This window comes from Diadema antillarum, unplaced genomic scaffold, assembly GCF_040938485.1.
Source record: "Diadema antillarum isolate AM-2024a unplaced genomic scaffold, OU_Dant_1.0 seq00000152_RagTag, whole genome shotgun sequence".
Lineage (NCBI taxonomy): Eukaryota > Metazoa > Echinodermata > Echinoidea > Diadematoida > Diadematidae > Diadema > Diadema antillarum.
The window spans coordinates 466,472-494,443 of NW_027271225.1; the positions used below are offsets into that span (position 1 = coordinate 466,472).

The 27,972-nt window shown below is 36.8% G+C and overlaps 1 protein-coding gene across 1 annotated transcript; it reads right to left on the minus strand.

Annotated features, from left to right (window-relative positions):
* Positions 1-487: 487 nt before the first annotated feature.
* Positions 488-27,655, minus strand: LOC139727791 (regulator of telomere elongation helicase 1-like). Its single transcript, XM_071638764.1, has 32 exons — positions 27,489-27,655; positions 26,641-26,854; positions 25,978-26,071; positions 25,071-25,152; positions 23,936-23,996; positions 23,041-23,116; positions 22,505-22,589; positions 20,593-20,658; positions 19,626-19,767; positions 19,265-19,303; positions 18,438-18,516; positions 17,788-17,885; positions 16,674-16,732; positions 15,960-16,122; positions 15,162-15,294; positions 14,442-14,596; positions 13,889-13,974; positions 13,348-13,425; positions 12,335-12,412; positions 11,476-11,613; positions 10,973-11,088; positions 9,888-10,011; positions 8,642-8,849; positions 8,068-8,171; positions 7,325-7,366; positions 6,411-6,479; positions 6,114-6,203; positions 5,226-5,291; positions 4,327-4,405; positions 2,104-2,244; positions 1,197-1,386; positions 488-562 (listed from the first exon to the last, which is right to left on the minus strand). The coding sequence occupies exons 1-32, from the start codon at positions 27,588-27,590 to the stop codon at positions 514-516; spliced, it is 3,306 nt and encodes a 1,101-aa protein (XP_071494865.1). The 5' UTR covers positions 27,591-27,655; the 3' UTR covers positions 488-513.
* Positions 27,656-27,972: the final 317 nt, after the last annotated feature.

Sequence of the window (27,972 nt, forward strand, 5' to 3'; positions counted from 1 at the left end):
ATTCATAATCCATTCATTTTCCATTACATTAGCAATCCTGAATTTTGGTTCCCTAAACAGACAAACAAAGTATTTCTTACATGCACTGCTATTTCAAGACACTTTGTTTGAGAACATTTCAGTAACTACAATTTGGGCAAACAGTGAAGGCTAGATGAAACCACAACACGCTGACCATAAATAACCCCTGACAGAATGCTTCAAATTCTTTATAATTTTTAGGTACAATTCAATATAAATGCATGCAATCAAACATGAAGACAGTATTGTCTGTAGTCCATTTGGGTGATACCAGCGTCTGGATGGCACCTGTGTTTGGGTGATACCAGTCTTTGGTGATACTAGTATCTGGGTGATACCGGTGTTCGGGTGATACCAATCTTTGGTGATACAGGTGTCAGGACAATAATGATCTTTGGGTGATAATGGTGTTCGGATGATACCAGTCTTTGGTGACGCCGGTGTTTGGGTGACACCAGTGTTTTGGTGATATCAATGTGTGAGTAGTACTGGTCAGGGCTTGCAAGGTGCTGCTGGGTCTGCCATTGTACTGGATGAGCTTCTGTCCACAGAAACAAAAAGAAGTAGAACAAATTGCATTTTTAATCACTCTTTGTTTCCACAATAGGGGACAAATATGACATGTGTTCACAAACAAGAAATGCCCTAGTCATGTTCGCCTCAATCAGTTCACAAAGCCCATCAATATTTTATACACTGCATGTACACATCGCTATTTATTATAGTGTATGTATGATAGAAGCTGTCATTTACCCAACAATGTCATTTAATTACCTAGTCTACTTATGTTGCAAGTGAATTTTTCACAAACAATTTATTACAATAACTGTGCAGTATAACTAGTGTTTACAATCATGAAAAACACTGCAATGTGAGGCACACCCTTTAAGACCAACACCCCCCCCCCCCGATTCACACTCCTTAAATGATACCTCAAACTGATGTCTTACAACATTCAATGAGAAAAACGAAATTTTGCATACTGAATGAGGATATGCATACATGTAGATAGGAAAGATACTTTTCAATTCAATATGATTTTATTTCCATATAAAGTAATACTTAACACAATTTACATTGATTACTCTCGCACACACAATGGTATCACCATATAGACAGTTTAACCCTTTAGTTACATGATATCCAGTTATTTTGACAGTGCTCATGAAACATACCTTGTTACTTCCGTTGTTCCCACAAGCAATGTCCCAGTACCAACTCCTAATAAGTGTGACCTGCCATGGTTTAGTTGGCTGGTGCTATCAAGGTGTTTGCTGGTGGTGGCAGCCGATGCTTCTCCCAGTCCACAGCAGTGCTTCTTGGCCGACTCACTGGTGGTGTTAATCTCCAACAGCCGCTTACTACCTACAAGTCAAAAACAAGGACAGATTTGTAGACCATCTGCCCCTACTAAACTGGCGATATACTTAATATCAGAAGATTTCATGCTCACTGTGATACAAACAGTAGTAATTCAATTAAATGCCTTAAGATGTGTGTGTATGTGTGTGTGTGTGTGTGTGTGTGTGTGTGAGAGAGAGGTGCATGGACTAAATTCAAGTGCTACCCACATGGTAAAAAAAAAAGAAGAAAAAAAAAGAAGAAGATGGTAGCTGCTTTACACCTGGTGTTCAATCCAGTATATCTCTCCATGGAAGTGTGTAGTGGCTGTATAATATAAAGTACTGTAAGACGAGGAATGTTCACATGCACTCTAAACCTATTTCAAAGCTTGACCAACCTGGATGACTCTAAACTTGTCTTCACAGTTTAACCAACCTGGATGACTCTAAACTTGTCCTCTCAGTTTGACCAACCTGGATGACTCTAAACCTGTCCTCTCAGTTTGACCAACCTGGATGACTTTAATCCTATCCTCTCAGTTTGCCCAACCTGGATGACTCTAAACCCGTCCTCTCAGTTTAACCAATCTGGATGACTCTAAATTTTCCTCACAGTTTGACCAACCTGGATGACTCTAAACCTGTCCTCTCAGTTTGACAAACCTGGATGACTTTAAACCTGTCCTCTCAGGTTGACTGACCTGGATGACTTTAAACCTGTCTTCAAAGTTTAACCAACCTGGATGACTCTCAGTCTTGATCTCAGTCTTCTTCTTCTCTCTGCTATCCTCTGGTTTGTAGCCACATCCTTCTCCTGTCACCTCACGACAAAGTTCATCAAACTTCTTCTTGTGGTTAGGGCGAACAAAACTGTAGAACTCTGAGGTACGTGAAGAAAAAGGAGATTATGTTTGATAAGAAATATCTCATACGTTTTAGATTTTTTTCCCCCAAAGCATCAGAGCATTTAGTATTGATACACAACATCATAGCAAGAAAGATTTACATCCAAGGTGCTTCTTCACTGTGGTAAGTGAAGCAAATTGTCCAAACTCTGCTGAGATAGTGTTACAAATAGGAATGTAACAACAGTAGCAACAGCTGTGTTACATAAGAACCATTATAAACCTACAAACAAACTAGACTGGCAAGTTCATCTTCAATACCAATACTTATATTCTCAAAGTGTTTTCTGTCTTGGAAGCAATCATGAGTAAATAAACTGTGAAGATATAACTGAGAAGTTACCAAGCCTTTTACATGGACTAGAAAATATATCAGCATGAAAATTCAAAATAATAGTACTAGCATGCTCTGATTAGCAAAAGTCAAAGTTAACTAGAAATGTCGCTATGGCGACTGGTATGCCTCCGCCATAATGCATGTTTTTCCTAATAGGTCTATAGTATATGTGGACAATGTGTGATTACATTTTCATAAAATTGGCAAAATATCAAAATGACAAGTTTGTCACAAATGTGTTGAATGTTCACCTTCCTTGACCTAGGTTTAATTGGATGAATAGGAGAGCATGTATTTGGAGATTTAAGAACTTTAACTTGACTTTGATCCATTCATAAGTTTATGCACTGAGTAATTTTCAAGGTATGGAGAAAAAGTGCAATTTCTGTATTGATTAGTAAATTGTTGCCATTTTCAGGTGGCCTTTGACCCTAAAATTCATAGGATAATCACTGTCAGGCAGAACATGCATAAGTATGTAGTAAGTTTCAAGATAACTTGAATCATTTCCTAGATATGGAGGAAACAGTTAGTTCAGCACTTTCACTTGATCTTTGTCCTTTTGACCTTTGAGGCAAAAAAAGAAAAAGAAAAAGAAAAAAACTTCCCAGAGAATCTCTATTGGGTTATACATGCATACACCAAGTGTTAAAAAAATAATCCTGCTGGCATTGCATAAATATGAGGGAAATAGTACAATTTTGAAGTGTTGCCTTTGACCTTTGACCCCTGACTGTTGACCCCATGAACCCTGAATTCTCTAGATAATCACTGCCAATCAGTACATGTATATATATACTATGTTCCATGAAGATACCTTGAACAATTTCCAAGGTACAGAGAAAAAAGTGAAATTTTGATATTTTTACTTGACCTTTTGACCTTTAACCTTTGACCTCATGACCTGAAACTTTCACCAGAGAATCTTAATTGGGTAAATCATGTATACACAAAGTTTCAAGAAAATATCTTCAGGCAATGCATAGATATGGAGGAAAAATAGTGAAATTTTACATATTTGACCTTGACCTTTTGACCTTTGACCTTGAGCAAGTGCACTCAAAAGTTGATAGGCACAACTTCACCCCCTAATACACATACATGCCAAGTTTCATTAGGATACCTCAAAAGGTTTTTTAGTTACGCTTGCCACAAAATTTATTACAGATGGACGGAAGGACGGACGGACGGACAACTCGAAAACATAATGCCTCCGGCGCCACTTCGTGGCGGAGGCATAAAAATACTCTTCCATGGAAAAGACATGAGAAAACCAAAAAAATAAAATATCATTACTGCCTTCAGTCTACCAAAAACTATGTGGTTTTTTTTTTTGGGAAAAAATAATGCATCAGAATCTCTTTCAGTCAGTGAATATTTCTGCAATTGATTTCAAGTCAATGCTTTATGTTTGCTCCTCATTTTCCCTGTTTCACACATGTAGCATACTTATTTTCCCCTCCCCCCCCCCCCCAAAAAAAAAAAAAAAAAAAAAAAAAATCAGTTCTAAATAAATCTGACATTTCACGTGGAAGCCATTTGGAATACAAGAAAAAAAATCATTGTAACATTGCCGTGTATGGATGTGAATATACATAGAGTAAGCTGTGCATGATTTTGAGCTCTGATAATCTATGATACAAGGAACATCAGCTAATAAAGCAGTAATCCCGAAACAGTTTGAAGACAGTCACACCTGACAGGATAGAGATGGACTTACTTCGAAAGAGGTGGTACTTTGTGGGGTCATCAGTGAAGAGGTCTGCCAGGCCAGCTATCATCACCCCAAAGTCATTATCCTACAGAGAAATGTCAACAGAGTGAAACATAGGATCATAGCAAATCATTTGATTAACAAAATGTGCACACTCATGGGACAAAATGCACACATGTCCTTTAGTTACTCTGTACTTTAAATCAGAAAGAATTACAGGTATTGGACTTAACATAATGTGTGACACCTCGGACATGATGCCTCAGAGAGTTCATGGTACAAACATTTTATTCCTGATATCACTGGATTTCATAGTATTATTCAAGATAAATACAAAAGCATTCCTTTGTGGTTATGTTCCCTGCAATGCATATTTGCAATTTTTCTGTGTTTCTGTTGGGTAGACACTCATGTATAAAGAGTATATAGAATGAGATGACATCCAGCAGTGTTTTACCTTTGCTTCTATAGTCTTCTGGCATATGCAAGAGAGAATATTGCACTTTTCATCACTAGTTAATGCAGAAATCAGTAAATATCACAGAATATCAAGCATACATGGCAATGATGTGGTCTTGTTTATCACAGGTGGCCTACTTCAATGCAAGCACTGATCTCACATGGGCACTGTCATCATTATTTTCTTAACATTCCAATTCAGTAACGTCATCTCTGTCTAGTATGATGTGGGTACCAAATTACCAACATTGCCTATTAACCATATCTTCTCTCTTTCCAGACTCCCAGAAAAGAGCTTGTCCTATGTTCATTAAGTAGTTGCATAGGTCACAGCACATACAATAAACGCGCAAGTCACACCATTACATGACATATAATGTAACAAGTGTGTCAATATATTATCAAACATATTGACAGCTATTCAAGATATTATCAGCTATTATTACCTTTTTGTATGACTGCATCACACTTGAGAACGTTTTGTAGTTTTCTTTGCTCACACGCTTCTTCACCTAAAAACAAAAAGAGAATGAGAATGAAAAGCCTATAAATACCACAATGAAAAGGAATCTGTGTGTAGAGCACTTTGGGCTTGTCTATGATATTATCATTATGCATACATGTATATAGGATTTTGCTTATAAATTGGAATTCTTGATATTGTAGAAGTTATGGTTAGTTTACATATGAATTTAGATGTGCAACTGTAGTTCAACAGTAAATCAAATGGCACATAAACACCTGCAAGTGTTTAATGTTTTTTTCATAAGCATTGGCATCGTCGAAATCCCATTTCTTGCTGAGGGTGCTTCTCCTAATGCTTAGATTCACACAAGTTTCAGACATTTCCTTCCATCATCCTTTCTTCATGACAAACTGTACCACAAAGTTTACTTATACCAATAACCCTATTTGAATGTAGCTGTGGTTGACAAAATGGATCAAACGGAATCTATCATTAAGGACTTTTCTTTAACTGTTACACCTGGCTTAAACCAATATGTAATCAAGTTTGTGCAACAAAGCCCTAATTCAGGCAGAATGTAAGCAAAATGAGAAACTGGAGATATTTCTTGAATAGAGGATGTATCACAAACTCTGAATTCCTCTTTCTATAACTGGGTAAAATGGGCTCTTTTGTCTTGACAGGCAGCTCATCAAGTAGAAGGATTTTGATCCCGAGATTTTAAAATATTACTGTGCTGAATACAGTTGACTTTCTTCCGTTTATATTCCACATTTCTATTATCATGTTCCAAACCTAGAAAGAAATTAATGGAATTTATGATTCAATGCATAATGATGGTTGATTATCATCATTATAATCACTGTACCTCAGCCACATAGTCCTTTGCAGACACAAGACAAGCTGTGCGTAGACTCTTGTTGGTTGACACAGAGGAAGAGCTGGTAGATACTGGTTTCTGATTGAAAGATGAAGAAGAGGAATTACTCACTTGGTTTTAAAGCAAATACTTGAAACAATTTTTTTTTTTTACTCCTGAATACGGAAACTGCAGATTATCATAATCTATTGATTTTGGTACGAAGAAGAAGAAAAAAAAACCACATAATTTCGATCACATAAAAAAAAAAAAAACTTCAGTGAAGATATTTGATATTCAACTTACGATGACAATTTTCTTCTTTTTCTTTGACTCCTCCTGTTTCTTCAAGGCAAGATTGTGGCTGGCATTAGGCTAAAATGCAGGGAAAACAAGAAATCATTACTATTAATTCTGCTGCACATTTGATGTACAAAGCATGTGACTGTGCAATTTGCATCATTTAAAAGAATAAAGTGTATAAAACTATTCACTGGCATGCGAGTGTTACTTCATAGAGATCAAGTTTTATGTATCATATGAATGCCTTAACCTGTGAATACTAGCAGTGGCAAAACTAGCAATGTTTGATGTCACTCAATTCAAATGTAAGCCTCATGCCAAGATTACACTTTGTAGGTCTTACATCCTTTAAACAAAGGCATAACTTTGAATCTAAAAATCTGCAATAAGCTTCTCATTTTTAGTTTTACTGAACTAGAAAATTGAAAGCAGCATCCTCACAATTTCAGAATCATCTGCTTCATGACACTATCAGTCTTTGCTTGAAAAGAAACACTTTGGAAAAAAGAGTAGATACATAGACATCAACAGGTGTAGCACACTATGACACATGTAGCGAGCATACCCAAATGAATCATGTGGGAATATTGTACAAAAATAGATACACACACATTGACTGGGCTATAGTTTATGATAACCAGTCTTATACCGTTTGTAGCTTATAATTGGTTACATGAGAATGATCTCAAGATGAAGTATAAACAGAATACCAAGTTTGGTGATCTCAGGGAAATGGAATACTTCAGCCCATGACAAATCAGAGAATGAACTACAAGGCATGGAATTCCTCTACCTCACAAATATCTCATGACTGAGGTTTGAGTGATTGCAAAGAAGTGAACCTTACCATGCCTGGAGTGATTGCAAAGAAGTGAATCTTACTATGTTTGGAGTAATTGTAAAGAAGTGAATCTTACCATGCTTGCTAGACTTGAGAACCCGTCATCTTCCTTTGGTTTCTGCATTTAAAGTGGGTGAAATCAAAAGAGAGCTTCATAAACTACAGCAGAGTTACCATTCGTTCGTACATAAGCTTTAAAAAAAAAGCCACTCACATCAGAGTGATAATAAATAGCAAATATCTAAGTACTGCATTAATTTGTGTTTGTGTAAATATCCCTCAGATTATAGACACTGCCACTGTATGCATTGATGCACAGCATAAGAAGTTCACAAAGAAATATGTCTACCATACCTCAGCACCTTTTGTTTCTCTTGAATGGCTGCTGTACAGAGACTTGAACAAATGTTGTATACAAATAAATAACACACAAAGCCTTGTCTTCTATTATCTACATCGTGGTGTACCTCAGCTTGGTGTAAGGCATCCAGTAGACTGAAAGGCGTTTTGGGGAGAGGGGCTTCTATTATCTACATGTTATATAATGTGGCATACCTCAGCTTGGTGTAAGGCATCCAGTAGACTGAAAGGTGTCTTGGGGAGAGGGTCTTCTATTATCTACATGTTATATAATGTGGCATACCTCAGCTTGGTGTAAGGCATCCAGTAGACTGAAAGGTGTCTTGGGGAGAGGGTCTTCTATTATCTACATGTTATATAATGTGGCATACCTCAGCTTGGTGTAAGGCATCCAGTAGACTGAAAGGCGTTTCGGGGAGAGGGTCTTCTATTATCTACATGTTATATAATGTGGCATACCTCAGCTTGGTGTAAGGCATCCAGTAGACTGAAAGGTGTCTTGGGGAGAGGGGCTGGTCTTGATTCCTCATACATCACTCTCAGCTGGGCATCAGACATGTGACCTTGGGAGAGGAAAAAGGTACTTAATATGACATATGAGACCTTCTACCACTGCACACCTTAGAGAGTATTACACTTTCCACTGGAAATATGAGCTTTCATGTAATAAGCTTTCTTTACATTTTGTGTGCGTATACACAGCTATATACTGTAGAAGTGGATATTTTCGCGCGACTAATTTTTCGTGCTTGGCCGGGTAAGAAGAGTTTCGTGTGTCTTTAATTCCGCGGAATCAAGACATCACGCATAGGAACATATGGCAAACAAAAATATTCACGTGCTTTTATTTTCGCGCTTGTTTCTGGTTGCGCGAAATGCGTAAAAATTTCAACACCGCAAAAATTACCACTTTTACAGTAATATGTGGTGCGTCATCATGTTATTTGTATTATGCACACTGCACGTTAACTCTACAGCATAATTTTATACGTAAGACACATCATTGAAATCACCCTAACAAATATCAACTTACTTCTATCTCTCCTTTTGAGGCTGGGAACATGTGCATCAACATGTTTGGCTTTAGTAGCATGGAGTTGATAAGATGTGTTCTGGGAGGAGGAGGATGTTAGGACAGGGGCAGGTTGTTGCCGGGTGTGGCTTGACACCTGTTGAGATGTGAGTGATGATCCTGACTGCACTGGTCCCGTCTGAACTGGCTTCAAGCTGGGCTTTGGCATCTTTATGACCACAGGGAAACAAAAAACAGAAACAAGACGATTTTTAGGAGGACTATTGTTGCAGATCCAATGGGCACCATCCGCCTAATTTTGGGTGTTAGGGCAGTGCCATATGGTCCCTTTGGGGGCACCATCACCATTTGTACAAAGTATATCCTAGAGTAATTCCCTATTCCCATCGATAATTCTTGCCAAATTTGGTAAAAATTTATACCCCAGAGTTCAAAAAGATCCATTCATTCATTCAATCTGGTTTATTAGAAATACTGCCATGGCAGCCAAAAGGCTGAACTGCAGAGTAGCAACTACAAATTAACAAAATTAACAAGTAAGAAACATGTACAGTATAGAGTCAAAAAAACAAACAGAGAATATGAAAATGTGAACGGCACAACACACAACGGTTTGCTAGACAGTATATAATCACAATAGCTCACAAGAGCTATTTGGTTCTGGTGAGCTAAAAATCAGTACACCATTTTGCCACCACAACACACTGACATGTAGTTTGTCAAAATAACAACATGAGCCTGTACTTTCTCATTGAAACTGGCTTAATGTGTGTATGTACCCCAACTACAGCTGCAAAGAGTATAATTCTGTTGTATGGACAAATATACATTGTATCACACTCTCTGTATTAGTAAAGTGGGTTATTCTGCTATAGATATTAATCAATTTTGCCATAAAAACCTATAGTTTATTACTATTATCACTCGTAGTCTTTTTACACTATATAGTATTATTTTGTGCCCTGATGACATGCTCTAAGTCTTCCAGATTATTCAGTCAGTCAAGTTATTCTTCACAATCAAAGAATGTTGATATGTCTTTATTACTTGTCTGGAGCCAAATAAACTGTTCATAAGTATATTTCTGCTATCACACAAATTTCCCATCCAGTATTTTGCAGACTACACTGAATACACAATATGGTTGTTAGGTCAGTCATACACCAGAAAGTGCCACACATACATATCCCAAGAGCACCTACCACTTGCTACTGATAGTACTGGATAGTTAATTATAAATACTTGCCACTCTTTCCACCACTTTGAAAAAGTTCATGAGGTCTTTGACACCCTGTCCAAACTTGTCATAGATGGCTAGATGAGGGCGGACCCAGGAGGGGAGCTGAGAACGAGCGTCTGAGTTTGTGAATCTGATGGAGCACAAAATACACTGATATGACTTACTGCAAGCACAAATAGTCAAAAGCAATCACATTCCAAAAGGAAAAGAAAATAATAAGAGAGAAAAAAAGGGGGGGGGGGATAACTCATAATTCTTGACAACATACAAACATTGCTTGCAAGACTTGACCATTCCTGTGCATTTTTCATGCAACATTTGGTTGCTGTTGTTCTTTTTTTTTTATGCCTATGGACAAATATCACATCCATTACACAAGCAAGCAGAAGCTTTTTGAGCGAGTAGGTCCACTGGTGTTGAATGATGCTATTAAACTGGATTTTGCGTATTTCTTAGCCGGATATGCGCAGACACAGTGTAAGGGAAATGTATCTTGACAATGGCTGTGTAATACGTAGTTCAAAGTGAAATAAAATTTCTTGGCATATATCAAACCAAAAAGCACTGCAACCAGCTCACTGTCAAAATCAAGTGATATAATTATATACTACAAGTATTCACAAATTTGATCATAAGTACTGACCGTCAGTGCATTTAAAATTTTCCCATGCTTCTGTAACATGTGAATGATCAGATCTCCCTGTGGGTAACTTTGTCAAAATTGCAATTATTTTGACTGATTTCTGTGCAAACTGTTTTATTCAAGATCAGGAACTTAAACCAGAAGCTAGGCTCATCGACCTGGGTCTAGCGCCAGGGATATTTATATCATACAAACTCTGAATGACAATGTAAGTAGATTCCTTCATACCAGCAACAGGTTTATTGACATTATTCATGTACATAAAAATAATGAAAGTGTTGCCATGGTTACATGATGTCACTCATAAGATGCCATTTTACATGATATTCAGCAATCCAGTGGAAATGACTCCTTGTCCAATATTCAATCTAATATTCATGTCATTTGGTGACACCTTTAATCCAAGGTAACTTTCTTCAAACTCCAAGACTAAGAAGTGACAGCTGACCTGGTATCACAGAGAAGGATTGCACCATAGTCCTGTCGATGTCTGATGACTCGTCCTATGGCTTGGTTGACAGCTCTAGAGGCCTGCTGTCGGTACCATACCTGGCCACTCAGACCCTTGAAATGGAATGTACAAAAGCAATACTTTATATCTGTAACATGCAAGGGGAACAAATCAGCGATGAAATCACAACATAACAATATCTCTGATATATATATATATATATATATATATATATATATATATATACACCATACTCTTAGAAATCAATCTTTTTGATGATTCTATCGAATGGTTCTCTTACTCATTCTCACCCCCTCTATGATGCTTAAATCAATACCGTATATTTCATTTGCAAATTATTTCAAATTCTTTCACTTTATTACTTACGGATTATCATACCACAAGGCACACTTTTAGAAATTCATGTTAATAAAGTTATTCGTGTTTGACAATAATATCAACACATTTGTACATGGTAAGTTTTGTTTCCTTCCCAATACCTCAGGGTTTCTCCTCCTGGCTTCATCCAAGTACTGCATCTTTAGCATGACTCTAGGGTCCATCCTAGGGGGAAATGGCAGCCCTGTGATCACCACAGCACGCCCATTGTTATCAGCAAAGTCTAGACCCTCAGACACCTGGTGGGTGTGAATGGACATTAATCATGCAATTTGTCAAGCAGAAATTATGTGTTAAACTAGCTGTCTGGAAATTCCCACATCATCAAGAGTGGACACCAAATTGATGATTGTGATGGAAAGTTTGTTAAAGTGAATACAACAAATTTACTCATAATGATAATAACTGATTCCAAGAATTCCCAATTACACAACATTACCCTTACAACTCATCACAAACTTTGCACTGGAAGAATTTCCTGTACAGTTTGTAGCAATCACAAACGTTTTTGTACACTAAAACATATAAAGGAACAGGAGTTCACCTTTTGTATGGTAACTATTTTGTGAACAATGTCAATGTGAGAATTACAAGCCCTCAATGATCAATCATTATCTTGCTGGGTGAGGTTTATCTTGATTTCTGTTACAGTTTCTTATATATGCAAGAACAACTTACAGGAGAAATCACAGGAACAATTGGAAGAAATCTGACAAAGATCAAGCTTTGAAATCTGCTAAATAGAAAGTCAAACATACAGGATTCATCTATTTCATCTGTGCATGTAATACTGTAAATGTACATATCATGATATTCTTGGTCGTGAAGATGTTGATGATAAAAAGTGATGAAATTGACCATGAAGACAGTGATCATCACATTGATGGGAAGAAGGTGGAGATGATAATATTTCTGCTCCAGGTCATAATGGAAAAGGAATGACATAATGCTAAAACTTACCTTCCCTCTACAGACTGCAAAGAAGGCAGCGCCATTCTGTGTCGGATCTCTGACTCTTTCATAAAATGACTCCATCGTCTGAGGTTCAAAGGTCATTCAACATCAAGAAAATAAAGTAAGGACTGGACATCTCTGAAACACGCACATTGAGCCTGCAGACATCCCTTATTGTAAGGATACCCTTGTGTTGTACACTATGATAGGAATACATCATCCTACACTACAGGAGCAAATTCATTAAATCACATTTGGTTTTTGAAACATATAAAAGAATGAGAGCTCTGGACAGTTTATTGTTCAGATAAGCTTCAAAACAAATACAATTTTGGTGGCATTCCATTAGCCTGTAGTTTGGCTCTGCCTTGCTACTCTGACTCTGTTCACTGTGCTAGCAATTACTACTAACAGCAAGATATTCATTTTGTTAGCAATCACTACAGCAAGAAGGCCTTGCAAAGGCCATACCCACCCCATAGAGGCTGATTTTCTTGATCTTCATGTGAACTGCACTAACAAATGTTGTAAAGGAAAGAGGGACAAGTGTGGACACTTGACTCACAGTATGATACATTATCTCTACACTGACCCTTAGTCTCAGTGACTTGTGTAGACATGAAGAGAGTAGAAGGGTCATATATAATATTAAAGAACTGAACGGTTTGAATGGTTTGAAAGGTTCTGGGAAGGGAAGAACAACTTTGTCTACAAAGGTATACAAACACAATACAACTCCCTGTTTCACTGTTGAGATGATTGAAATTCAGTGTTCTGGCCCTCAGTGGCCCCACCCTAACACCCCCTTGGGAACTACATACACAATATCCTACCCCGAGGCTCATACCTGCAAGATTTGATGAGTATACATTTTGAAGAATATGATGTATGGGTTAAATTCCTCCATCCAGACCTGCCAGACAGACAAACTGATAACCAGAAAACATAAAGGTTCCATTACCACCTTGGGTGGAGGCATCAAAAACTCAAGAAAAGAAAAACACGGTGTAATAACTCACTTCATTGAAGTCCGCTTTCCCTCGAGGCTCAATAAAGATCTGCTTGTACTGACTGATCCTGTTGCTAACACCAGAATCCTTGTAATAAAAGACCAGAATTCAACAAAAGAGTTTTAATAGTAACCTAATGGAATCTATATATTGTTACTATATCAGATGGAAACAGAAACTTTTTGCAATTAGTCAGTGAAAGTAATGCCATTATAAGCTGGAAAGTGAAACAGTGAAAGAATTTCAATAACTCTTCTTTCTAAAAGAGATAAGTTTTATCTGTTTTGCTACACTTGTAAGTTGTTGATAAATATGTTCAAAGTGTCATCTGCTGATTACAAACACTTGTGAAGGAAAATGACATTAAGAAAGGAAGAGAGGGAGATATATGAGTAAGAGACAGAAAGACAGAGCATGCTGTCAGGACAAAATCTGATGAACAAAATTACATTTTAAATCACATTAAACTAAAATGAGGGACATGACTGCCAATGAATGACTGGTGCAATGGTGGAGGAGTTGAGCTCAAAATGACAAGAGAATTCCTTACCTGCCAAACCTGCATAGCATTGTTCATGACTGGATAGGATGGGAAGAACACCAGGAGACCGTTTGGTACCATACGGGCAAAGTTTACTAGAAGAGAAAGGAACATTCCAACATTATTGTATAAATGTCACTTAAAAGCATACGGGCAAAGTTGACGAGGAGAGAAAGGAAGATGGCACTTCAAAACATACATCCAAGCAAAATTCACTGCGACAGGAACATTTCAACATCATGTTATAGATGTCACTTTCAAACCTACATGTGAATAAAGTTTACCAGGAGAGAAGACCAGAGTAAAGATGTCACTCAAAATCTATACAAGAAACGCTTACAAGAAATACTTGTATGCGATACGCGTTTTCATTTTCACGAATTTCGCGAGTCAGGTTCTATTATTCAAAGACTTTTACTTTTCCACATGTGAGAGGCCTAAACAGTTTTATTTCACATGAATTGGGAGGAATCTATGCTGTTGGTTTTATGCTGCCAGCGTAATTTTAATCAGTATTACATTCCCTCTCGTGAACCTGTATTGTTATCTGTCTGTAACTGACCTATTGTGTTTCCCAGTGAGAGTACATAGTCACGATTGAAGCGAGTCTGATAGGAGGAGTTGAGGACAGTGCCATCTGGACCCTTGGTGATGACTCCCACTACCATCTGGTGTTTGTCAATCACATGAGGATTCTCAAGCTGGATTGGGAAGTCTCTGAAAAGAAAGGAGAGTCAGTATCAAATCAAGGGAAAACTCTGAAATTATGAACAAACACAATAAGTCAAAGTATCAGGAGTGTTGGTATCTGTTAATATCTAACACCTCCTTTAGTGAAAGCAAAAAACAAAAACAAAAAAGAAAGAAAGAAAGAAAAAAGGAAAAGCAAAGACAGCTGGTTTAAATGTTTCCCGTGAAGTAAAATATGACAGCCTCAGATGTGTTTGTTTAATTCCATTATTACAAGAAATGCAGTCTCTTTTGTCTTTTTTACTTTTATCTCTGTCCCTAAAATATGCTGATGAATTATTTTATAACAATTTATACATGTACAAGTTTGGATAAGCTTTATCAAATGTTTATACATATTCACAGCCTTAATCTGATCATCTGTACTTCAACTTAGACACTGTGACCATCTCTAAGATAATGAGGGCCTACTGTCAAATGATGAGCAACCAGCTGAACATATTTAAAGACATTTGATAATAGGTGAAAACAATCTATAAAGTTGAAATTTATCAAGCAGACATTTATCTCTGAAGCTGAGAGAAAGACTCACATGCTGAGCTCAGATTTGAATGAAGAGAGCGGTGCTAGGGTGCCTGATGTCAGGATGATACAGCGTACACCTTGAGACACTAATTCCTGCATACTGAACCCTGGACTAAAGCACCAGTAACTCAGGATGAAGCCTGTATGACAGGGATATGTGTAGATAAAACATTCATCTCGTACATTCAATTAAATACATTGCCCACATAGTAGCAAAGCATAGCACACTTAACATATGCTCCAGCTATTCTGTGTCTTCTACTGGAACCCAAATTGGATGCATAATTCAATAGGAATTTGACTGTATTCAATTGTTTTCACCATTTGTTGCCATAAAGCCCTGCTTGTTAACTTTCAATACATATTTTGCATCACTAAACATTGCATCTGCCTAGTGAAACAAAAATTGAGTATTAAGTGGATGATCTGCATTTTCATCAGATTATAATGAGTGCAGACGTCACATTTGTCAGCACACTCTGTGAGCCACAAAACAGAGATCTTCTGGTAATTGATGATTCCTTGTCTATTACGTTACTTGGCATTGTAATGAATCCACATGCATCTTGTTTTCATTTCCTTTATGGAATTAAGTCAAATATTTTCACTTTAAATGTATGCAAAAGCTACATATATGTTCAGGTATGCTAATGTTTGACTTTGGTGTACAACTGCTTGTTAGGGGAATATGTTAACTGTAATTGTCTTTGACATTTTACTTAACATGGCTTGGTACCTTGCAAACAAAATCCACAATAATGCCACAGGCACAGGAAAAAAATAGTTCTAAAGTCTACTTTAATACCTTTTTTCTTTGACTTATTTGCTGCACTCGTCCATAAGTCCATTCTTTCTCCTTTCTTCTGCTTTGATTCAGCATTCCTGATGTGGACCTTGTAGTATTTGGTCATCTGTGATGGCATGATTTGACCTGGGTTGATTCCTGGACCATCACGACTAAAAACAATCTGTTGAAAACACAAACATATGATAATCACAGTGATTTGACCTGGGTTGGTCCCAGGACCATCACGACTAAAAACAATCTGTTAACCCGTTGGGGACAAGTCCCGAGTATACTCGGGCAGGTGTCTATGGGAAATGCGTGCTGTAGCAAAATCAAACCGTCCTCAACGGGTTAGAAATACAAACATATGAGAATCACAAGTAAGGGGAGGGGGATACTTGACATATAAAACATACTTCATAATGAGTATATAATATCAGATTTTTATATGATGTCAACATATGATGAGGCAGTATTAAAATACAGATTTTGGCAAAAGCATACTAAATCTAAATTCACTCTGAAGAAGAAGAAGAATCATCATGTAGCATCTTTCCAAAACATGTTTCATCAGGGTCAGATGCAGTGACAGTACTAGGAGTTTGGAATTTGATACTTATGGCAAATACTCTATTGTTTTACAAACAATACAGATGAGTGAAAAGTGTGATCTTACATTTTCTATTTGTAGTAACTCATTGTGTCTCATAGAGAACACTGTTCTTTACTCACGGTAAGAATGTCATAAAACTTCTGCAGACCAGCTGCTTTGTTATGGAAGAAAGTGGAGCCTGGAGAAAAACAAAGAGACCAACATGGACATTCGTCAAAGTTAGGCATGATTACCTCGGTCAGTAAATAAAGGATAAGTTCAGAAATACATTTAGAGTGAGTTATAACATACAAATTTATGTACAGTAAATTAAATAAAAAGCTTTGTAAGACACAATAATTCTTAACCCAATATGCAAAATACTTCCAGGAAAAACAAACAAACAAACAAACAAACAAACTCAAAGTGAACTCTCAGAAACTCTATATAGAAATAAAAATAGAAACCAGCACAGAAGAATCAATTGCTGCTGCACAGCCAAAATATTGAGTAGATGAAAGAAACACTTTCTCTCTCCAAACTAACTTTCTAGCCATCACTTTAGATCAATCAATGACCACACCCTGAGACTACCTGGGTATAACACTAGTACAAATACTTCTAGTGAAAGAAGAAAAAGCTGTATCGTTATCAATGATATCAGCAGAATAAATTGTTTCCTGAGCATTTTTTATGTTTTGAATCAAGGCATTCTTAATTGCTGAAAACAGGCAATCATATTCTTTCACTTTAAAGTCTAGGAGTGAGGTTTCACCATAGTTAACAAATGTCAATGTCGATACAGTTGAACCTCTCGTATCCGGACAAGTCGGGACCGGGGCTCATCCGGATAAGGGATTTGGCCGGATACGGGAGACTCAATGCTTTGTACATGTACATATATATACACATGTACTGATGTAGCCCATTGTAGTACCACATGTAGTAATGTGTATACTGCAACCTTTTCATTGTTACATTTGGGGATGTTTGGGGATGTTAAAATGTCTGAGGGAAAGCAATATGGAAGGAAATTTGATGTAATGTATGTTAATGATGTTGGAAGTAATATGTAATTCATGTGTGTTTGTGTAGGAGTTCTCAAGGAGTTGGGAATCCCCCTTTCCTCCCGTGATTATAAAAAAAAAAAAAATCACGGTGAGATTGCGTCCGTATAATAGAGAGATCCGGATAAAGGGAGGCCGGATAATAGAGGTTCAACTGTATAACTTTGGAAATAGTGTTATTACTCACTGTTGGTCAAATGAGCTATCATTTTCTCCAAGAGCTGCATGAGTTCATTCTTAGTCTCACCATTGATGTTGACCTTACTGAAGAACTCGTAGATGAAACTATTGACAGAAAAGCATGAAGAAATAGTTTTATCCCGACATGAAGCATTATGCATTAACAGTTCTCATGGCATAGCTGTCAAGAAAAAAAAAATAGTATTCATATTGCATCTATTCATTTAGATTTTTTCTTCAGTCATTGTTTATTCCAGTCATATTGTCAAAAGACTTGTTTTTTATTGTAATTGCTTTCAAATTGTTAGAGCAAATGGAAATATGCTAATGTAATATGTACTTAACATGAAGGAAAGTACAGTGAGACAATCTCTCTGTGTCAGGGTTTCACGTTTATATGTCCTTTTTATTCTTGTTTTATAGGACTAAAGAATATATCTCGATCAGCCACAAATACATTCTGACTATCTCGGGCAATAACGAACTCCACTCCAAACTAACAATGTTGTGAAAGGGACTTCCCTTCATTGTCTTCCTACAGGAATATGCTGCTCTTCACATAGCTGTCACATAGAGACAAATGAAATGAATTACAGCAAAGAACAGCTTGTCTATAGGTAGCACAAAAAAAGCCATCATGTAGAGGTAATGACTGACCTGCCAGGTTTAGTGATACCCTGTCCTCCCTCGGGAATATTGAAGGAACTGATGTGCTCTTCAAGGTCAAGGAACAGCTCTGAAAATAATTTGTGTAGTATTGAGTATCATATTATATTTACAACATAAAAGTGGTAAAAGTCAAAACTCTGGAGTATCCTAATCTACAGACTATTTAATACTGAAAGCTACAAATCCTATCTCTTAGAAAACTTCATCTGTGAAGATCTTATTGATCGCCCTAAGCTATGCATTACATATGTACATATATACATGTAAGTGTAAACTCTTTTTATCTGCAGAAGTAACTGTTTTTTAAAATGCACTGATTGAGTTGAAGGTACTGTGGATATTTTTAGACTTACCCTGGTACTAGTACTCTGTCACCTGTCTGCGGTATAACAGTCACAATACATAGGAGATGTACTTACAATCACACAGATTGTAATCCATTTGGCACATATTTTCATAAAATGAAGAGTAACAAGAAATGGGAAAGCTAAGCAACATGCAAGGAGATAGACATATGCTAACTGATTGAAAGGGTTCAACCAATATCAATATTATCCCTTTTAGTCACATGATTACAATACAAGCACAAGACTTACAGCAAGTACATAATCTACAGGCTCTTAGTGTGGTACAAATTAAGGAGGTTCAAACTTACTCTTGAGTGTTGCGAGTGCAGCAGCATCAAATTCCTCTTCTGCAGAACCAATAATATTATCCCTTTTAGTCACATGATTACAATACAAGCACAAGACTTACAGCAAGTACATAATCTACAGGCTCTTAGTGTGGTACAAATTAAGGAGGTTCAAACTTACTCTTGAGTGTTGCGAGTGCAGCAGCATCAAATTCCTCTTCTGCAGAACCAATAAGAAGTTATGAGCATTTAGTAAAAAAAACAACACATTTTCTACAACAAATACTTTTTGTACATAAATTTCACATCTATACTGATGACCCTGAGGCAACTGAAATTTCTGTTATATTCATTTCTTCCTGTTAGTTTGATAATGTAAGGCTCGATCAGTGGGAGTGCCTTGAATTTTCAGCCAATGTCAAAATAAGACTAAGTTACAATGTTAACAATTTCTACACAAAGTTAATAAGAAAAAGATGCGTTTATCTACATATCAAGATTCAAGAATGTAACTCAAGCTCATCCCTGATCCATCAACTCACCTCCTCCTCCATCACCATGGTAACGTTCATTCAGCATCGTCACCTCCACTGTCCTCTTCAGTAGGTGATCTGTCTCCTCAACACATGACGCCAGGTCAAATGAGGTCAGGTCAAAAGATGCACTTTCCTCACACATTTTTTCCTGGATTGAAAGAGCAGGGCTCAGCATCAAAACATGAGTTACATCACACTGTTTTAGTATGAAGGTCAAACATCTTTCTAAGTATCAATGTATGATTTATCTGAATGGACAAAACAACTGCATTATATTAAAACAGAGTGCATATACACAAGTACTTATACAGAATGTGCAAGTATGTAAAGAAAGAGGAACATCACAAACATTTATGAAGCAGATTTAGGCTACATGGTATCCCTATTTGTAACCACTGTACATCCTACGAAAGCAAACTAAAAAAGAATAGATAATTTATGTACAAACACATGACAAGGAGTGTGAACATGAACAATTTACAAGCTTTCACAACAAAATTTGTAGTTTTATTTATAAACAATTTCTAATTTGCAACTTTGTGTCAACTTTGGAAAAAACCAATGGTACAAAAAAACGAACACTGCATTTCAGTATAAATGTAATAGCTTTGATTTCAGATTCTCCCTTAATGTGCCAGAGGCCATAAAGTGGCCAGTTGAACAACAAGACAATAATAAAAAGAAATTACCGGGTACATATTGATGAACGTTTGCAGAGGGCTCAAGAATAAGGAGACCACTATCCTTCTTATGATTTGACCAAGCAAGAGAAGAGTTTTCCTGTGACCTTTGTGCACACTGTTTCATGTATGGGTTACTCAGTGTAAAGAATAAGAGCTGTTTAAAGATGGGCCTAACTCCGATTTGTGTAGATTTTTAGTTCTTCAAAATACCTCAGAAACAAAGACTGCATGCCTGACAAGTTAAGGGTTCAAGAAATTCTAGATTTCTGTTTAATAATAGGATGACATACCACGTTATGTGCCTCATCAAAGATGACAATGTTACCCTGAAGCTCAATTCCATGGATTCGTCTTGACTGAGAAAAGTAGAAGAAAAAAAAAAATGCCATGAAAGCATGTGTCAAGTGTAAATGAACAATAAGAGCAATCCTTCGAATTTCTCATACTAGAACTTCAACACAACATGTGATGTATCGTTTGACATACTCTGTAGAGTTATGCATGTTTGTATGCATCTCAAAGATGCCAAAGTGAACACAAATATGAAACAAACATCACCTTGTGAAGGAGTTCAAAAGGGTGGGATTTCACGGAGCATGCGAACGATTTGCGAAGAATGCGAATGACAAAATCTAACTTTCGGAAAAGTTTTTCTCCGAATGTGTTCCGACAATGAAGCCGAAAACTATTCTTGCGCAATTTGTGCGAAGTTTCTATGACGTATGTGCGAATGTCGTGTGTATCATTGCTAAAGTACAGCATGTTACGTACACGAAGAACACGCGACAGAAATGCGAACAACGAAAAATTTTCAATAATCATGGGAGAAAATGTACCCAAGGAGAGGTGGAAGCTGTTTTCAGTTGAATTTTTTTTCTTTGCTCTGTTTCTCCTTTCTTTTTCTCTCATTTCTCTATCGTGTGCTTGCCTACATTTTTTTCCTATAGGACCTATCTCCACTAGTAAAGCATTTGATTTTTTAGCAGTTCCTCCCACACATAATCTCTATAGTTCCAATGAAATTTTACATACTTGAGACTAATTTTAAGTGTATTCTGCGATTTTTTTTTTGTATATTATATCAAACATTTCTTTCTCTTTGCTAGTTTTTAATTTCTTTTGTTACTATAGTTGTTAATAAATCTTTGATGTTTAGATGTATGCTACGATTTTTATCTGTAGATAACGTATAAGTCATACATCCCCCAAACGTGCGGTAAACATTCGCGAGAATGTCTCAAAAGGTACGCGAACAGTTTGCGATTACGTCGTAAAATGATCGGAAAAACTTCGCAGATTTCGCGTAACATACGCGAGACATTCTCCAAAGTTTCGGAGTCTGTTGGGGTTTCACGAACATTTTGCGAATATTGCGTGTGTCTTGCGAAGGTCTTGCGCCTATGACGAAGCTTTAAAGACACTTTCGAGAACAATTCACGAGCAAATCCCGACTAAGTGTGCGGAAAAGGTTCGCAAAAACTTTCAAACTTTTTTGAAATTCTCGCCGAAGTAAAAACGACATTCGCGAACTATTGACGACGCTTCCGAACCCTCACGTCTGTTTGGCGATCTTTTGCAGACTAAAATGCGAATGCTGGATTTTGCCATTCGCGTCATTCGCAAATCGTTCGCGTGCTCCGTGAAATCCCACCCTAACTGAGCTACGACTGTAACTAATACGCAGACATACTTTGCTGAATATTTTCCAGAATGCCTATGGAAAACCCGAGTAGTACTCAATCTTGATAATTCTACAAATGTATGAGGGTGACAAAATAGGACAAATCTAATGTAATTAAACTTGAGCTCTGGTAGGATATCTATTTACATGCACTATCAAGTGTAATATCTCAGCCTCAGCCCAATGACATTGCAGTCAGAGTTATGAAGGACATCATTTCGTATACATCACTATCTGCAGTGTACATCAAGACTGGATAGCCATACCCTTGGTACTAGAGAGGATGATGTGATTAGAGTTGTCATCATCAACATTACTATTTTTTTGTTTGCAATTTAAAAATAAAATGTCACATAAATCATTATCCATATTTTTTCTACTTCATTGCTACAAAAAAAAAACAAACAAACAAACAAATTTGTTGGAGAAATTGGGTACATTGAAAACAAAATCAGTGAACTCATGTATCAAATAGGAGAATTCATGAGAAGGTTGAAATGACCCATGAATGGAGCTTTTACCTTTGGGTCCAAGAGATAGTTGTATGGCATAAATATGATGTCCGAGGATGTTTTCAGCTCCCGAGCCATGTAGTATGGACATACTCTGCAAATATAGATACAATGGCAAGTAACAGTAAGAAAATATATAACATGTGACATGACCAATGTATACTATCATTCCAAACTGATTTGAACACTTTAGAACTAAAGGGATGGCTAAATGCAGGAAAGTAAAAATCCTTCTGAGAAGTATTGCAGTGTCTTCCTCCCTTCCAAATAAATAAATAGTTTTTTTTTTTATTGAGATTATGGGAATATCATAGAACTATCAATGGATCACCAATGTTTAAAAAGCAAGTAGGGAACGGTTTGTATTGAGTGAAGATTGTAAACACTGAAATAAGTGTCGAAAGTTTTAAATGGGGATTCCATGTAATGCCTTTCATAGCTGCACAGAAGCAACATTTACAGTCTCAAAAATGTAGGAAATGCAACTCATTTACTCTGTTGCCAATTTAACTGAGGAAGACATTAAGATGATTATATGTACTCACTTGTGTTTGTTTCCTAGTTTGACAAGATCCTCGATATCCAGGATACTATCGGTGAAAGCCTTTTCTCCTTTCTTGCCTGCAAATCAGTCAGAGCACAATCAGTCTAATCTTGCTCAAGGATACCTGTAACTATTACACTGTATGATGCTGAACACATAATGTTAACTCATGGGAGTACTGAAGTACAATAATGTTGTACATTGTATTTGTACTTCATTAGTACAATAAATTATGTGATAAAAAGAGACATCAGTCAATTTTGGACAAATGTTTGTGAATCTGGTTTAAATATTCTATCTTCACTTTGTTATCCTGTCATCATGCTTCCACCTCGGTGCTTTCACACACTGCATTATGCAAACATGCTTTGTAAATTAGGCATGCTGCTTAAAATACTTGAAGCATTGGTGGGGGACCAAGATGACAAGTGAATAATCTCCCAGGTGATGAATGACCGTCTTTCCCTTCTAAGCCATGGAGTTTTGGGTAAATTTTTGCAGATATTATAATCTTTCCTCATTTGATTGAAAACTCTGAATTTCATTGTGCATCCCACATTAGTAAAAGATTAAATAATTCAAACAACTTAAATTCATTATACCTGCACAAAATTAGGAAAAATCTGGAAAAATATATGCATATTTGGGATGGAAAGGAATTTCTTCCATCTCCAAAAAATATGTTACTTGTTGAAGGATTAATTATGAATCTAGCCATCTGTAATCTTTCGAAAATTCTGCAGCTACATGGGTACATGACTTATACGGGGCTCAAATGAAAAAGACATATAAATTCTGTTATGAAATACGAGCTATGAATGATAAAACTGTGATAAAAGACAATGCATCAAAGCAGGAAAAAATGGTTTCTGAATGTATTGATATGATACACTCACTGTCAAGGTTGTTGTGATAGTGACACATCTTGGCATTCACTTTAGCTCGACACATGTGAACCTAGAGAAAGATGAGAGAGTCATGAAAATTTACTGAAATATCCTCGGTGGTGGGGGATTATTTGCTGTGTCAAACACACACAGCCAATACACACCCACATCTTTGGATAGGCATACCATTGATTGATGGATAGAATTTGGTTTAAATGTAGGACATATGATGACGATGATAATGATGATGATGATGATGATGATGATGATGATGATAATAATAATGATAATAATGATAACAATGATAATAATGATAATAATAATAACAATAATAATAATGATAATAATAATAATAATAAAAATAAAACAAACCAGAACGAAACAAAACAAAAAACATGGACATACATACTCGTATGGGATTCTAACCCATAACCTCCTGATTCCTTGGCAGGCATCATATAAATTAAACCCATCCTTCATAACATTTTACAACCTGATGTCCACTTGGATCCTACAAATATACACTTTTTTTTTTCTTTTTTTTTAGGCCTAGTAAGATTGTATACAATAAGTTTTAAATTTCGTTTCTGGCTGACATTGTGGCCCACTGGTTGAGAAGTGGGGCAGTAGACCACCGAGCTTCTGCCCGATAGACAGTGATGGTTCTAATCCCTTATAGCAGTGAGTACTGCATTCATCGCTGGGGCAACAAGACCTCGTATCTGAAATTTTGGTGAAAATGACTTTTTTGGATTAACAGTCAGATAATCAGTTAAGAGATGCCCTGTCCAAATCCAAGCTGTCTTACCCAAAAAATGAAGCCACCACAGCATGTCAAAGGAAAGGCTCTCTCATTTGATATTGTGCTGTGGCTGCCATTCTTTTTTTTTTTCTCTCTCTCTCTCCTGAACATTTGACCTTTTGTAGATATAAGGTCTTGTCGCCCCACCGACGATATGTATTATTTAATAATTCTTAGGTCAAATTGTTTTATTGCAACTACATTGTAAGCAACAAATTGCCCTTCACCAACACAAATAAATGATTAGTCAGTGTTTAAAACAGTTGAAAAGTGCTAAGGAAAAAATATGTTGAGCAAAACATCACAGTGTACACATGTACAAAGAAATAAGAGTCATCCTACCTTGGCTGAGTTGCTTTCTGCTTTCAGAACCTCAGGGTGTATGCACATCTGTTCTCTTGATCCTAACACAGAGACTCTGGGTCTGAAACACATCATTTTATAAAAATAAACAACTTTTTGTGATTAATTAGTATGCATTCTCATTCAATCAGTCACAATTATGAATCAAAAGAGTCTTATTGTAAACTGTCACATTCAAATTGAGATTATTTCATAATGTGTCTGCATAAAGAGGAATCTTCCTGAGATAAGACATACTGTAAAACATGATATTTTCGCAGCATGAAACTTTCACGAGTTGCCTCTAACATTCAATGCGTATAGTGCAGACATGAACTTTCATATCACGCATTTTAAATTCGCAAATCTCGGCTCTCGCGAAATTCGTGAAATTAAAATGCCCGTGAACATTGTTCATTTTACAGGAGTAAGGCACTGAGTAGGGGCATTTTCATATCACGGGTTACTCAGGTTATTTTAAAGTGTTTTGGTCAGCAGAGCCAATTTTGAACTTAAGGTATGTTTCTATCTACATAGGAAGGTTATCTTTATTACGGAATGTTCTGAATCTCTAGACATTATAATGATATGATATTCTCCTCTTCCTCAATAAAGATGAAGGGGCAATTTGACTCTTACTGGACTATAACTTAAGGCAGCATTTGACATGATTGTACATGAAACATTGTTTTCTTGCTTGCATGATGGAAATGGTATTGGTGGTGTGGCTATTGATTTCATAACATCATATTTTGAGAATAGGAAACATAGATAACGGAAAATCGGATGTCTTTTTTTAAAAAAAGATTTACACGTTCTTTCAATACAACATGTGTGTCCTCACATACTGCAGCTATGTATCTCATACTATGACAGCCAATGTTAAGTATTCTGTTAGTCACTGTACCTGTAGATAGTGTCTTTCAGCTGGTCCACAGCTTGTGACAACTGGGAGTGAGTTCTGGAGGCATAGATTATCTTTGGTCTGTCAATGAATAAACCTTGGAGGAAAAATAAATACATAGGAAAGCAATAAATGCACATTTCTGGAAAGTCACAGCACATTTCCTGGTGCTTGATTTGAATTACAGTCATAAAAGCTTACAAATTTGGGTAACAGCTATTCGTGATTATCAATAGAAGTCCAAAGTGAACAGTAAAATACTTTGGCAACTGGGCAACTGCAAGTTGGCACGCCGTCAACTGAGTGGGACGTGCAAATGTGGCACATAAAGAGTAAAGATTAAATCTTCCCTGCTGTATAGATCTGTATCACTTTTCATAACCTAAACCTATACTAAAATAGTCACCTGAATGTTTACTTTAGTGGCAGTCGAGGAAAAGAATAAGCTTCTCACCTCTACACTATATCTGCCAGATCACTGGAAAACATTAATAAATTGCAAAAAAAAAAAAGTCAGTGACAACTGCCACATTTCTATGACAAATTTGCTCTTAGCCAATCAGATGCAAGGATTTCTGTAGCTTATAACAACCATAACAACTTGTCACTGATAACAAGTTTTATGAAACAGGGCCCAGATCTAGTCTTCCTCTGCTCTGATCTAACCTTCCTCATTGGTTTCTCCCCATCCTGCCCCTGCCTTCAGGTCTCCCATTAGCTGCTCCTGGTAGGAAGCCACTGCTCCATCAGCCTTGCTCCCCTTCAGACATCGGCCTAGCTCCTGCTGGGCTATGTACGTGTGGCGCCATGCCAACGCAGAACAAAGAAGGCACAAAGTCTTGCCAGTCCCTGTAGGGCTTTCTAACACTCCATTTTTACCCTGTTCAAAAGAGAAGTCACTTTTCAGTTGTTAAACAACTCAAAAGACATGCAAGACACATACTTGTAAATGTCAAAGAAAGAATTCTTTACAAAACTGATATGACTGACTTGCCTGGTGAGCATATCACTGAACCATCACACACAAATGCATACAATGGCTCAGTCTCATGTCAAACTCCATATCTCACTTTCCACAAATATGTATATCAATGCTTGCATGCATAACATAAAATCTGCTCATTTTCATTATGCATTATCATGAAATAATGTTTGATGTTTGAATTAATCGCTTATCTGTTTCAACTGTAAGATTCAAATAATGTTATACTCAATTAGTTTGTTTAACTGACTTGCATTACATCTATGTGTGAAAAAGAAATTCAGAAATAAAATCAATCAATCAATCAATATGAAATTTCATCTACAGTATCTTATCATGAGCGGAAATGAATGTTAAAGTCTATATTCTTAGCATGCTGTAAACATACAATAAGTGGACACAGACTGGGTTCATTTTTTCTTTTCATTCTTTCCTTTTTACAGCTATTTCTATAACTGAAAATGTCACAGCAAATATATTGTTCAGTGTAAATGCGCTTCTGTATAATTACTACTCTGAACATCTTTCTCACCGTCTGCAGACATTGAATCACTTTCTCCATGTAGTCTTTCTGGCAGCCATATGGCTCAAATGGGAATTCCACCTGAACTCCTGCACACTTGATGCTTGGCATGATGGTGAATGTGGTGATGTGAGGCAGCAGTCAGCAAGAACCCAAAGCTTCCCTCTGAAGTACTGTTAGACTATCCCTCAATTGTGCTCTTGAAAAGATGTCTTTATTTTCTCATCAGCGTGCTTCTTAGTACAAAACTTCAAACGTTTAACCTTCCATGCTCGAAATAGGCTAGACGAAAAGTCTCGGGCTGGTAGAACTCATGTTGTCTGAAATGAAACAGGTAATGAAGTGGGTGATCTTTGCTCTGGAAATCATACAATTTCTTGATTCAAAAACTTAAGCAGACTTCTCGTCAGCAGAAGAGTTACTTGTTCATGACTCTATGCATAATGCAGTTTGCAGTAAAGATTTTAGAGGCTTAATTACATCAACCTGACCA

What these genes read in the sequence shown, in the direction of transcription:
- LOC139727791 (XM_071638764.1), bottom strand. Translation starts at nt 27,590, where the DNA reads ATGCCAAGCATCAAGTGTGCAGGAGTTCAGGTGGAATTCCCATTTGAG. An exon ending in AAATAAGTCAAAGAAAAAAG is followed by an intron (nt 15,295 to 15,959) that starts GTATTAAAGTAG and finishes CCTGTCATACAG; the next exon opens with GCTTCATCCTGAGTTACTGG. An exon ending in ATGCTATGCAGGTTTGGCAG is followed by an intron (nt 13,426 to 13,888) that starts GTAAGGAATTCT and finishes TTTTATTACAAG; the next exon opens with GATTCTGGTGTTAGCAACAG.